Here is a 13,111-nt window from a genome sequence, read left to right on the forward strand (position 1 = left end):
AAACAATTTCATTTTGCAAAAAGTTTTGCCCGGGCCAAAAGAGGAAAAGAGAGGGGAGGAGGGGGAGTGAGAGAGTCAAATTGCTCGTGACAATGAGAGAAAGAGCAAACAACAAACAAACAAACAAGAGTGTGAGAAAATGAGAGGGCCAAACCAACAAACAGAACGGTAAGGAAAAAAAAACAAAAATGCCGTCGCAAAGCAAAAAGAAAGGCACTCCACAAGAGAAAGAGACAGCAGCAGAGAAAGAGAGCGAGAGGGAATGCGAGAAATGAAATGCTGATGCGAAGATTTAATAAATGAAATTGGTGTGTGATTAAAAACACAAAAACCAAACGAAATCCATCTAATCAACTTTTGCTGCCGCCTCACTTTTCCTCTGCTTTCTCCTCCCCTTTTCTCCACCCGGACTTTTGTCCTTTCCCCCAGTTGCCATCTCTCTCTTTCTGCCAGCTACGTCGACTGCGACTGCGGTGGAGGGGTGAGAATGGGGTGGCAAAATCAGAGAGGGTGGCAAAATACTGGGGGTGGGGTGCTCTCAAGTTTGAAACGCCTTCTTGAGGGAAATTTGAGACCAAGGATCCTTTGTATCTGCCATCCTTACCAGCTTTGAGAAAATGCTGATAGTGATTACGAACCAATTTTGGTGTCCTTATCGTTTACCCCTACTTAAAATAATCTTATGTTTCGTTTTTGTTCTTATATTTTTACATATCTTATTGAAAATGATTAAAGATATCCTTATTTTTGGCTTACATACTTTAAAAAAAGTATATGAAAAGAAAGTGGCACTTTTAAATATTAGTATACAAATCATCAAACATTAAAAATGTTAGTTTTAATATTTTAATTCATTTTATATAAGATAATATTTTTTTAAACATTAAGCAGCTGAAAAATTTCCCAGTAATAAATTCCCCTTCAGGGTAATTTTCTCTCTCTTTGGACTCCACCCCTATTTTTGAGCAGAAAATGGCATATCAAATCTTAGACACGCCCTCTTTTCATGGAATACATTGTGGCGCCCTCTAGCAAAGCATTAAAGAGACAAAAGAGCAATGTAAAAATTGAAGTTCCAAAAACAAACAATGGGGCTAACGGCGCTAAATAAGACACGAAATGGCCACAATAACAAATGGCGCTACACCATTACGTTTCTAAAACGTCACGTCAACGTAAGCGTCTTGTAATTTCCTTAAATAGTTCCAAAAACAAACACTCTAAAAGACGCTAAAGTGCATGGAAAAGTATGCAATATTTTGACCATGTTTGCTTCTACTTTCAAAATTTAGTTTTAATGAGACTTAAATATTAACCCATTCTTATGTTAGATTTTACCAGAATTAGAATGGTTTTCTACAATCCGATTCTACAATCTATACCGATTTTGAAGTGGGATACCTCTTTGAATTTGTGTTTGAATTCTCTAATAGTCTTCATTAAAATTTATCTCTTAATGGAAGGTCAACAAATTTAACCAATTTTCATGCTCGATTTTTCCGTAATTCCAATGGCTTTCAGAATGGCAACCCAAAACTGCACTTCTAGATTCTATAAATTAAGTTATTGTATCCCGATTTTGAAGCGGAATACCTCTATGAATTTGGGGTTGAATTCTCAAATATTCAACATTAACAATAATCTGTTTAATGAGGGTCTAAAATTTAACCCATTTTCATGTTCGATTTTTCCGTAATTCCAATGGCTTTCAGAATGGGAACTAAAAACTGCACTTCAAGATTCCATAACTTGGGTTATTGTATCCCGATTTTAAAATGGAATACCTCTATGAGTTTGTTGTTGAATTCTCTAATATTCTACATTTAAATCTATCTGTTTAATGAGGGTCAAAAATTTAACCCATTTTCACGTTCGATTTTTTCGAATTTGCAATGGTTTTCAGAATGGGAACACTTCTAGATTCCATAACTTGAGTTATTGAATCCCGATTTTGAAGTGGGATACCTCAGAGAATTTGTGGTTCAATTCTCTAATAATCTTCATTAAATTTTATATTTTAAACGAAGGTCAAAAATTTAACCCATTTTCATGTTCGATTTTTCCGTAATTCTCATGGCTTTCAGAATGGGAACCAAAAACTGCACTTCTAGATTCCATTACTTGAATTATTGTATCGCGATTTTGAAGTGGGATACCTCTATGAATTTGTGGTTAAATTCTCTAATAATCTTCATTAAAATTTATCTTTTAAGCTGAGGTTGAAAATTTAACCCATTTTCATGTTATATTTTTCCGTAATTCCCATGGCTTTCGGGATGGGAACCAAAAACTGCACATCTAGATTTCATTACTTGAGTTATTGTATCCCGATTTTGAAGTGGGATACCTCTATGAATTTGTGGCTAAATTCTCTAATAAACTTCATTAAAATTTATCTTTTAAACGGAGGTCGAAAATTTAACCCATTTTCATGTTCGATTTTTACGTAATTCCCATGGCTTTCAGAATCGGAACCCAAAACTGCACGATAAGATTCCATAACTTGAGTTATTGTATCCCGATTTTGAAGTGGGATACCTCTATGATTTTGTGGTTAAATTCTCTAACAATCTTCATTAGAATTTATCTTTGAAACGAAGGTCAAAAATTTAACCCATTTTCCCATTTAACCCATGTAATATTTTTCCGTATTTCCCATGGCTATCAGGATAGAAACCCAAGACTGCATTTCTCGATTACATAACTTGAATTATTGGATCCCGTTTTTAAAGTCGGATATCTCTATGAATTTATTGTTTAATAGTCTAATGTTCTACGTTAAACTTTATCTTTTTAAAGATGGTCAAAATTCAAGCCGACTTCCATGTTATATTTTTCTGTATTTCGAATTGCTTTCAGAACGAGAACTCGAAACTGCATATCTCGATTATATAACTTGAGTTATTGGATCCAGATTTTGAAGTGGTATATAGCTATGAGCTTGTAGTTTATAATTTTAATATTCTACATGAACCTTTTTTTTTTAAAGAGCGTCTAAGTTATAGGTCTTTTGTAAACCCATGTTCTAAAGTATGTAACACAAAATTGGTCAAGAAGACAGACCAATTAAATCCTAAATCCATCGCAGACATCTTTATATTAAATATTTTTATTTACACATAAGAGGATAATCTGTGTTTAACTATATACTAAATAACATCATCTGCCTGGCAAATGAAGAAAGCCTTATAATTACAAGGATCCACCCACATATGGGCTTTATAGACGACCACGCAATGATTGGAATCATCTATGTATTTGGGTTCACCCGGTTGCCATTTCAAGAAAGGGGCTCGTTGGTCGGAATCTAAGGTCATAAATTCACTTCTGTTGTTCGGCTCGTTGATGCCCAGCCAGTAGATATAATTCCTATTGAGATTGGCATTGATGGCCCCGAATTCCTCATCGCTTTGGATGATGGCGAGATGTCCACCCACATGGCGACAGGCGTTTTCAGCACTTCTCCAATCCAGCTTTACGTTGCCTTCGATGTCAAAGAATCTTGAGCCGATCCGCTTAAAGTTCGGCGGTATGCTTTTCTTACTGACTTTGGAAAGGGATTCCAGTAAAGCTGTTTGTTGGACATCCATCTTAATCTGCAAAGCTTGTAGTTGACTTTCTAAGGCTGTTTGGTGAACTTGGATGTAACCGAGTTTTTCTCTAAAGTCCGCAGCGATTATACCCTTTAATGTTTCTTGTACGGCTTCCAGTTGATCCTTTATCTTGGCTATATTTTCCAGTGTTGCATTCAACTTAACCGCATCACGGGAGTTCCACAGCTCCTGGTGATTGGCAATGTGATCGATCAGAGGCTTTAAAGCGGTAAGGCAGAATTCTCCGCATTGATTTGGAGGATCTTGTAATAAGCACATAGAAGGAGCATGATCTGCTAGAGATCTATAACGATTACCAGTAACTATCATGTATAACAATATTGCTAGCTTGTGCATGTCTGTAATACCTCTTGAAAATTCTTTCCGTTCCAGAATGCAACTGATGTATTCTGCGTTTTGAAGGCTTCTTTTATACAGGTTCCTTACTTATATAGTCTTATCAATAACAATTGCTTACTGAGGCTCCACAAAATGATTATTTTGTACGTAGATAACCTTTTCATGCAGAATTTACTTGTACGAGACGTTATCTATTCCGGAAGAAGAAATGTGTTTCAGCGTTAATTTTAATATTTTTGCATGTTATTTCAAATTTATTTTATTCAGTTAAAAGCAATTTTATAAACTATTTATTTTTTTTTTTAATTTAAAACCTTTAAGGGAAAAAATCTTTTCTTAAGTTAACCTACCAATAGTCTTGCAATCTTTCCTTTAGCTTTTCTGTTTTTAGATTTTCTGTCCCTCATATTTGGGAAACCCTTTAAAAATAAAATACTAAACCGGGCCGAAGGACTTTCGCTTCCAGCGCCCCTTCTTTCTTTTTAAATATTAATTTTAGTATTTTATACTAGCTTTAATTTGTTAAGATAAAATAAAAATATTAAACAAGAAACAATAAACATTTTAGAAAATAACGTAATTAACCAGAAGAAGTACAGGAAGTAGATAATTTCCTTCTTTCGATAAAACAGCTTTCTGTTTTCATAAATTTTCTTATAAGCCGACATTTAACAACTGAACTAGAATCCCAAAAGGACTCACCAGGAAATGTAAAGTGACTTAATAGCAACTGCTACCTGTCACCTGCCACTCGGCCATTGAATCGTCTGCTAAAAGCCGGCCAATTAATAACGCTCACTCGTCTCCCACCCAAAGGCAGTCACTTAAGCAGATTCGCCGGAGGCGCGGTGGCTAATTAAAACAGCAGTTAAATTAGCAAAGTAAAGCTGGGCGAGCAATTGACAAATTGTCAGCCAGATCGCCATACAAGTCCAAGCCGAATCGAAACTCGCCGCATCGATCAGCGGCGACAGAAACACTTTGCCTGTCGTCTGTCGCTCGGTTGGCTGGTTGTTTGTTTGGTTTTGGCCATCTGGCGGACACTCGGAGTCTGGGATGTGGAGTTGGCCAATTCCTGCGCCATAAGATGCCGTTAAATGGACACGCAGCGCGAGCCACATCTGCAGAAAGAGCTAATGCCAGATCCAGAGCCATAGAAAGAGCCAGTGCCCCATACTGCTGCGAGTTCTCGCTCTGCGTAGCCAGAGATGCTTCCTGTTTGATAAATTTGAAAATCAATTGAAAATGCCCGAAAGGCCGACGCATCTTGGTGGGAGAAAGACACACACACAACCCGAGAGAGATTCGCGGAAAAGCAGCTGGAAGCTGTTCCGACTTGAATCGGAGATGCTGCCCCCTGGGAACTTGGGACTGGAAACGCCAGTCACCGCTTGGCCAAGTCAACTGTGTCTGTAGGACAGGAATGAAGTTGGCTGAATTTTGTGATTTAAAAATATAAGCTGGTAACTTGACTGAATATTTCAATCACTACATTCGGTAGTATGAAAACGCGGTGTATCGTATTCCTTAAAATTATAAGCCCAGCCTAAAGTTAATACTGAAATTGGGAAAAAGAAAGGTTTCTATAAAAAATTAAAATAAATTTTAAATTGAATTGATAAAAAATACAACTTAATATTTAACTTAGAATTGATGAGTTATAATGATAATTTGAAATTCCGTATCAAGTCAATGTAATGCCATTTCCCAATATCAAATTTATTTTTATCAATGGTAAAAATTATAGTTACTTAATCATATATCGAATTGATATTTACATTTTTTTAAGCAGGCGAATAATTCTCTTTTTTACCATGATTATTTTCACCTGTCACTATCTTCAGTCACTTCACTGGCACGCACTTGCTGCCGCATCTCTGGCACTGGCCATAACCTAGAATATTTTAGTTTTTTATTGATATTTTCTAGCCATCTATTTACCGGGGCTGGATCATCTGCCCGATGCCCGAGCCCCGCGCCAATCGATGCAAATAAATCACTATGGAAAATGCAGTCGATGAAAAAAAGCGACGCGTAAGTGCCGCCAAATAAATTTCGCAATTTATTTATTGCAGAGACCGCGCGGGCTGCCGTTCAATTTGGACGGGGATTCCCCTCTCGCACTCCCTGATTTTGGAGTCCATCGTGGTCAGGTTTTTGGCTATCGGCAACAAACAGGCGCGTCGCGGAAGAAAAGTATTTTATTTCATTGCCAGCAAATTGGCAATAAGTGAAATTTGTTGGCCCCGCTCGGCAGGTGTGTGTTGAACGTTTGTGCCAATGGCGATTGAAGGAAAAGGAAATTTGAATCGCACGCAGATTCCCTTACCGGGGAAATTGGGTTAGCAATGGCATCTTTTCGGGGGGCGTGTCGGAGGATTTTAGCAGGTCGGTCCTAAAGAGCCACTTAATATATCATCGGGCGGCTTAATTTGCCGATTATCCGATAACGGGCACCTGCAACCGTAACCGATCGAGTCTGACCCATTTAGCCATTCTTAAACATTCACTTTTGTGTCCGTAATTTATTGTTATGCCAGCGCCTTCAACGGCATCATTTTTGCATAAATAAATCAGCCAATCTGGCGGGGCAGAGTGCAAATGAATTAGCATTTGTATTCACCCGATTCCCATACGCATCATTAGCCTAAGAGGCGGCATCAAGTGTAATTTAACCGTTAACAAAAGCCCATTGTGGGCTAACAACCCATTGTGAAGAAAGCCTTTTACCCGCCATCACATCGCGTCCCATCCAGAGAGAAAAGAATCCGCGCAGACGCAAATTGATTGAACGCCGCGAAGGAGTCGAAGACGCAGTTTTCCATCGGAGTTGGCCAATGGAGCTGGGGAACCTGGCTAATGACCGCAAATTAACACTGGCCAAGGAGCCGCGAGACGAGTCATTAACAGAAGTGTTTGCCAGGCGGTCGAGTGGCAGCCACTCACTTTGGCCCGGCTTGGCGCGGGCTTTTAGCATATCTTCTAATAGATCGCCAACTTGGCATACTTAACTTACGTCCCGAGTTAGTGTTTTCCTTAACTCTTTCTGGCCGGTTGACCGTGCTAAGTTGGGCCATAAATCGGCAGTTAACGCTGGAAGATCTCCGGCTACCGTCGACGCCGCGGGCATTCATAATTTAAAGATTCTTAAGTTCGGTTCGGGGGCCTTGGAAAGTCAGGGTGAAAGAAAATTCACATATGAAAAGTAACGAAACTCACACACATTGCAAAAATATTAAAAACCGTTTTAGAGAATATATTAAATCTATTCTCCAAACTCCTAATTTATATTTTATGGATGTTGTTTTGAATATCTGATTTTGTCTAATGTATTTTGGTAATTTTCTAAAATACTTCAGATTGTCTTATCCGAAAACAATGACACAATCTCTGTGGGATGTATCACCAACACTCCAAAGCTAAATAAACTTGCCATAATGTATTTTTAACGGATATTATAAATATCAAACTATAAACACCTGTTTATTTGATTAAAGTACTCAAAAAATAGTGAAAACATTTTTCTAGATCATAATTCTGGATACGATCTTATGTGGGAAGTATCTCAAAACTTGCAATAATCTACTACAAATTATAAAAACATTATTTTAGATCAATACTCTAGATACAATCTTACGTAGGAAGTATCCCAGAAGGAAAATCTATTTCCAATCTCTATTTTTTATGGAGATGATTACAAATATCTTAACTAAACACTTGGAACTTTGTAAAATACCCCAAAATAGATATAATTTATCCCAACTAGATCAAAATTCAAGACACAATCTTATGTGGGAAGTATCAGTAAGCTAACCCAAATCTCGCCCAATTATCTATCGCTATATAGAGCTTTCCGGCCCAACCCGCTCTTCGATTTGCAATTTCGGGGCGAAAACCCAGCGAAAATACAGCATTTCGCTTGCAAATTGCTTGTGTGTAGGTTTTGGACAACTTTTTCTGTTAGCATCTTTCTATTCCTATAATTACCACAGAAATCGCATAACAAGCTGCTGCAACGGCGATAAAAAAAATATACGAAATGGGGGGAGTATCTGGAGAAACTGGGTCAGCACTGTGGCATTATTGGTTTAGTGGATCAAACCGACAACGACTACGCAAAAGGCAATTTGAGTTGCTGAGGAAAACGAAATAAAACAAAAAGCACGGACCTCCACCGGCCACATTTATTAGATCAATGTCTCGGCAACAGCTAGGCAACAACGAGAGCAACAGCGAAAAAACATCGGGGAATCGAGGTATAGAGGTATAGAGGTATCTGAGTACCGGGGTATAAGGCTACCCACAAGACCGAGACTGCTGAATAAATTGCAGAGGCTGCGGCCTACTCGAGCAGCAAGGAAAACAAAAAGCTGGGGAAAACACAAAATCAAACGAATGACTAGCATGAGGCCAATATATAATAATGGTTAAACGCCCAGGCAGCAGTCTCTGCACCGCAGCAACATCTAATAACAGCAGCAACATCACATCGGCAACAAGAACAACCAACAAGCAAACAACCAACAACCAACAACCAACTGCCCATTAAACGGAGCTCCAGAGAATCCACCTCGATTGGCATTGGCGAAACAATTTAAATAGAATTCGCCAGCCTCAATGGGAAATTCGAATTGAATTTGTTGCTGATGCATGTCCATGTTGCTCCTGTTCATGTTCAATTTTGCAGCACCACCCAACCGAAAAATTCGGGGAGTGAAGATAGTCATTAAAATAAATAAATGGTTAAGTATGTGAGAGATTTATATACTCTTGATGGGGATTAGAAAATGTATTATAACCCAAATGAAGAGGATGGTACTTTCTTCTTAATTTAAAAAATGAATAAGAGTTTTTTATCTCACTTAACTGATAAATTTAATAATTCTGTTAAGTTGAATGATTTTTATTCTGTTTGTCCTTTGTTCAGTCAATTTTATAATATACTGACAAGCGTAATAAAAGGTATAGTTAATCTTCCAGGAAATTGCTTTCATATTTCATCAGCTGGAATCTATTCAAATTGGATAACCATCCAAGGAAACCTTTTTGCTAGGGTAGAAACGCACAGGCACACTTGCCGCAAGATTTATATGCATGTATGATCGGTATTAGAAAATTGTCTGAGCAAATGTTTTTGGCAAGCATGTTGCACAGTTGCCGCCACATAGTTGCAGTTTCTCCAGCGAGATCAATAAAACCTGGCCGGCTTCTGACTACCGACTACTGGCCTTGCCTTGGTCGTCGGTTCCGCCTATTGCCTGCCTGCATATTAATTTATGTTTCGACATTTGCCTTGGCCCGGAGAATTTCCAAACCGAAACCGAGCCAAACCACACCCAACTACAATTTGTTGTCTTGCCCCCTCTGCCGGAGCTCTGCCGCCATTTTGGCCAGTCGCCTGACAGGCACTGCCTAAAATTCAATTAAAAATATTAAGGCTGAGCCTGGGCTACTGCTTATTAGACTTTTGGGCCGAACATTTCTTTATGGCATTTGATTTGGGGTTCTCCCGCCCTGCCCTCGCCTTTGGCCTGGAGAACATTTTCGATCAGATATCTTAGATTCGAGATCGACCCCTTCGGCCCCTTTAACCAATGGTTTACTCGATTGCTTTGGCTACCGACCAATGACCGAGCGATCTCCGAAAGTGTGTTTATCCAGGCCGAGCCGTAAATTATCACTGCTCATAAAGAAGAACAGCTACTTTTTATGACTGGATGGTTGGATTTGCGGTGACGATTTTCTAGAGGTTTCAAGAGCAAAAAACCAAAGTTAAGGAACTTATACTTAACCACAAGTTAAGGCTCTACAACTGGTTCATCTCATCTGAGAAAAGAATTCTATAAAATCATCCAAGTTTATCATATGCTTAGTTAAGTATTTAAACAAAATTGTCTTAATGATCAACACTAAGAAGCCCCTACTTATCACACTTTAAAAGCTGTAGATTTAATAATAACCTATGTGTAAGTGCTTAAGCTGGTCTTTGTACTGCCTTCGGCATTCAGTTCCAAAGCATTACTTCCCAGCATTTCCGGACCCCCTGCCTTCCCACCTGGCAACGATCCCGAGATGATCTTGACCATGTTAATTCCCTTGGGGGTGTGTGCTCTGTTACGTTAACTTTAACTGCAGGCCGAAAAAGACACGCACTGTGCACGCTCCGTTAACCGGCAGAAACGGGGAACGGTCGACAAATTTATGACTTCACAGTTACCCGGGGATGGAGATGGGGATGCAGATCCCAGAAGGGGGATCTTTTGACTGTGTGCCCAACTACCGCACAATTTACGATCGGTTCATTTAGGTGGCCCATTGTCCACCGCAGCACCGATGTACCGATGTTTATGCAATGTTTTTGTGATTTCATATCGGCCAGCTGGGAATTTGTAGCAGCAACGCCTTGTGGGCGTTGGGATCTGGGATCTGGGATCGGGCCATCTCTCCTTTCCTTTTCCCCCGAAAACTTTGCGCATTGCGGTGCCATCTTTCCCCACTTTTTTCGTATATCTCTTTTCTTCTCGGGGGCAAAAGAAGCGCATCCTAGCCAAATATGTGCGAGCCAAAAACGTGAGCCGAACAAATTGTTACTGCCTTAAATAGTAAACAGATTTTTTCGTTCATTCCCGTCCTGCCGAGGCCAAAAACGGGGTCTGCGTATTACGGCAGCGACAGCCGAGAGGCTGAATTCGATTCTTCCCAGCCGATTCCCAGAGGGTTGAGCTGGGTCAATCCTCGGCAGAGGAGAGGTCCCGGTCCCCAGGAGCATTTAAAAATCAATTTGGGCGCATTTATGTTTCACACGATGGCCCAGAGAAACAGAAACGTAGAGGAGTCGAAGTCGGAGGCGAAGTCGAAGTCTCGTTTGATGATTATCTCGGTTTGTGTGACTTTCGGTTTCCAAGCTCGTGTACGATCCATGTAGTGTATATGGTGTGTGCCTGGAAAATGGATGGAAATGTGTGTCACCGGGTCTCTGTGCCTCCTCCTCGTCCTCCCCATCCTCCTCCTCCTCATAGCTGGCAATCCCAATCCACTGCCATTTCCATTTCCATTCCCAATTCGAAACAATTACCAATTGTTTATTTGTTCTTACAACTTGTTGTCGACTTCCCCAGTGGCCCCATGGTGCTGGTGGTTCCTCCAATCCTCCAATTCTCCTAGCCGCCTCTTCGCCTCCACGAATTCATCAATTGCCACACTATCTTGATCTCGAGTCGGCGCACAGAAGTTCACTCTGTCGAAACGGTCCCAAACCGAAACTTTCCTTGGCCACTTTGACAGTCGGCACTTTATCTTCGCCGGCTTTTAATTTCACTAATGACAATTGATGACCGTACACGTTTATGAAAATGGAAAATCTAATGAAACTGAATTTCCCAATGAGAGTCGAGTCAAGGAAGCCCAGCCGCGCGAAGTCCGATGTCAATGTGTTCAATCAATCAGGGGAAATGTGCAAGAAGTTGTCAGTTTTCTGAGAAGGCGGCTTGTAAACCTAAAAAAAAGTATCTTTATTGCAAAAGTTGAAATCTAAAGAGATGTATATATATAAATAATATTTTTAGTGATCTACGAAAAAAATAATGGTATAAGGATGTCAAAAGAAAGTGTACCATCTACACATAGTTTCTAAAAATATATAGCCTTTACAACATTTTACTGATTATAAAAATCATAAGATTCAGGAGGAATGATACATTTTAAAAAATTGTATAAAAGTTTTTACTTCTTATTCTTGTAAAACTCAGCAAATATTACTGAAATTAATATCATCTGATCACATGATCCATTTTTTTCTTAATTTACTGGTGCTTCTAGGTTTTTACGCTAAAAACATCTTAAAAGGTCTGGCCTTTTCAACGTGATTTTTGACGCACACCTTCCAATTAGCTCAGTTATCGAACAAAATGTGGTACTGCCACACACATTTGGTGAATGCTTTCAGGGGCATTTCAAGATCGCGGCACTCGTAAATCGCGTCCAGCCCACAAACACAAAGCGATCCCAAAGACAATCCGCGAACAGGGATGACTAGAAAAGTATGCCAGCAGCGTTTTCGAGTCGGTATTGTTGCTGTTCTGCTGCACAGAAGTTGTCATCGTCAATTAGTTTAAAGGCAGTATAAATTTATGTTAACAGCTACCAAACATAATATCCCCTGAGAGTCGCAGTTGCAGTTGCAAGCAGAGCGAAATCGAAACGGAACGAAACGAAACAATTTTCCCTTTTCACCAACATCAACGCCAGCTACCGTTTGTGCCACTGCTGCAAGTTGCAAGTTGCCTTGGCTTTTGGGTTTTGGGAAGCGCGATTTCGTGGCCGTTATAACAGGCCCAAGGAATCCGAGGCGGACGTTATGCCTCAATGAAGTCGGGTCTGAGCTGAGCTGGAGATCTGGGATCCCGAGCCCCTTCGGTCCCTGAGAGAAGAAGGCCAATTGGGTCGTGGCTGGGCCTTTGATGTTGTCGCAGTTTGTTAGAATCTGTGGCGGCAAGGGGCCAGGCCACAATAAGAAACAAAAAATTGCACTTCGGCCCAGGCGTAGCATTATTTAATGTAATCGATCGTGATGGGTTTGTTCTAATTTGCGGTGATTTTGTTTTTGGCGCTTGTTAAGCGCTGCCGGAGTGAAAGAGCCAAGCGAAATCCTTTGAAGTTGCTCAACGATTTAGTGTCGTATCTTTTATGGCGTATCATAAAAGTTTACGACCCGTGTTTAATTAGTTGGGGGACGTGAGTGGCAGAGGTGCCATAAATTGCTTTGGCCTGTCGAATTTTTCACCGTCTAAAATTATAGTTTAATTGGATTAATGGAAAAGATAATCGGCTGGGAAAAGCTTTTCGGTGTGATATCCTAAATAAAAACTTTGATATCCATTTTCACACATTCTAATTTAGTTCGATTACTTCGATTTTTACAAGTCCATATAAAGAGCTATTTTTGAACATTAAAGTTAAACATTTTTTTAGAATTAATGTTTCTTTCTCTGTATGTTACTGGTTTGTTCTTATTTCCAGTTGCGTATCACAGACTAATCAGAGCTCGTGGCTGCATTATATACATAGGCGAAGACTTTTCTCAATTTCAGGCTGGAAATTGCATGGACAACTAGATGGTAATTGCAGGTGTGCAACATGGTAATGACGACTTTGGTTGG

At 39.7% G+C, this 13,111-nt stretch overlaps 1 protein-coding gene across 1 annotated transcript; it reads right to left on the reverse strand.

The window, feature by feature from the left end:
- Positions 1 to 3,093: 3,093 nt before the first annotated feature.
- LOC118879010 (accessory gland protein Acp29AB-like) lies at positions 3,094 to 3,973 on the reverse strand. Its single transcript, XM_036821970.3, has one exon. The coding sequence runs from the start codon at positions 3,948 to 3,950 to the stop codon at positions 3,150 to 3,152; it is 801 nt and encodes a 266-aa protein (XP_036677865.2). The 5' UTR covers positions 3,951 to 3,973; the 3' UTR covers positions 3,094 to 3,149.
- Positions 3,974 to 13,111: the final 9,138 nt, after the last annotated feature.

The sequence above is a fragment of the Drosophila suzukii genome, chromosome 2L, assembly GCF_043229965.1.
Source record: "Drosophila suzukii chromosome 2L, CBGP_Dsuzu_IsoJpt1.0, whole genome shotgun sequence".
Classification (NCBI taxonomy): domain Eukaryota; kingdom Metazoa; phylum Arthropoda; class Insecta; order Diptera; family Drosophilidae; genus Drosophila; species Drosophila suzukii.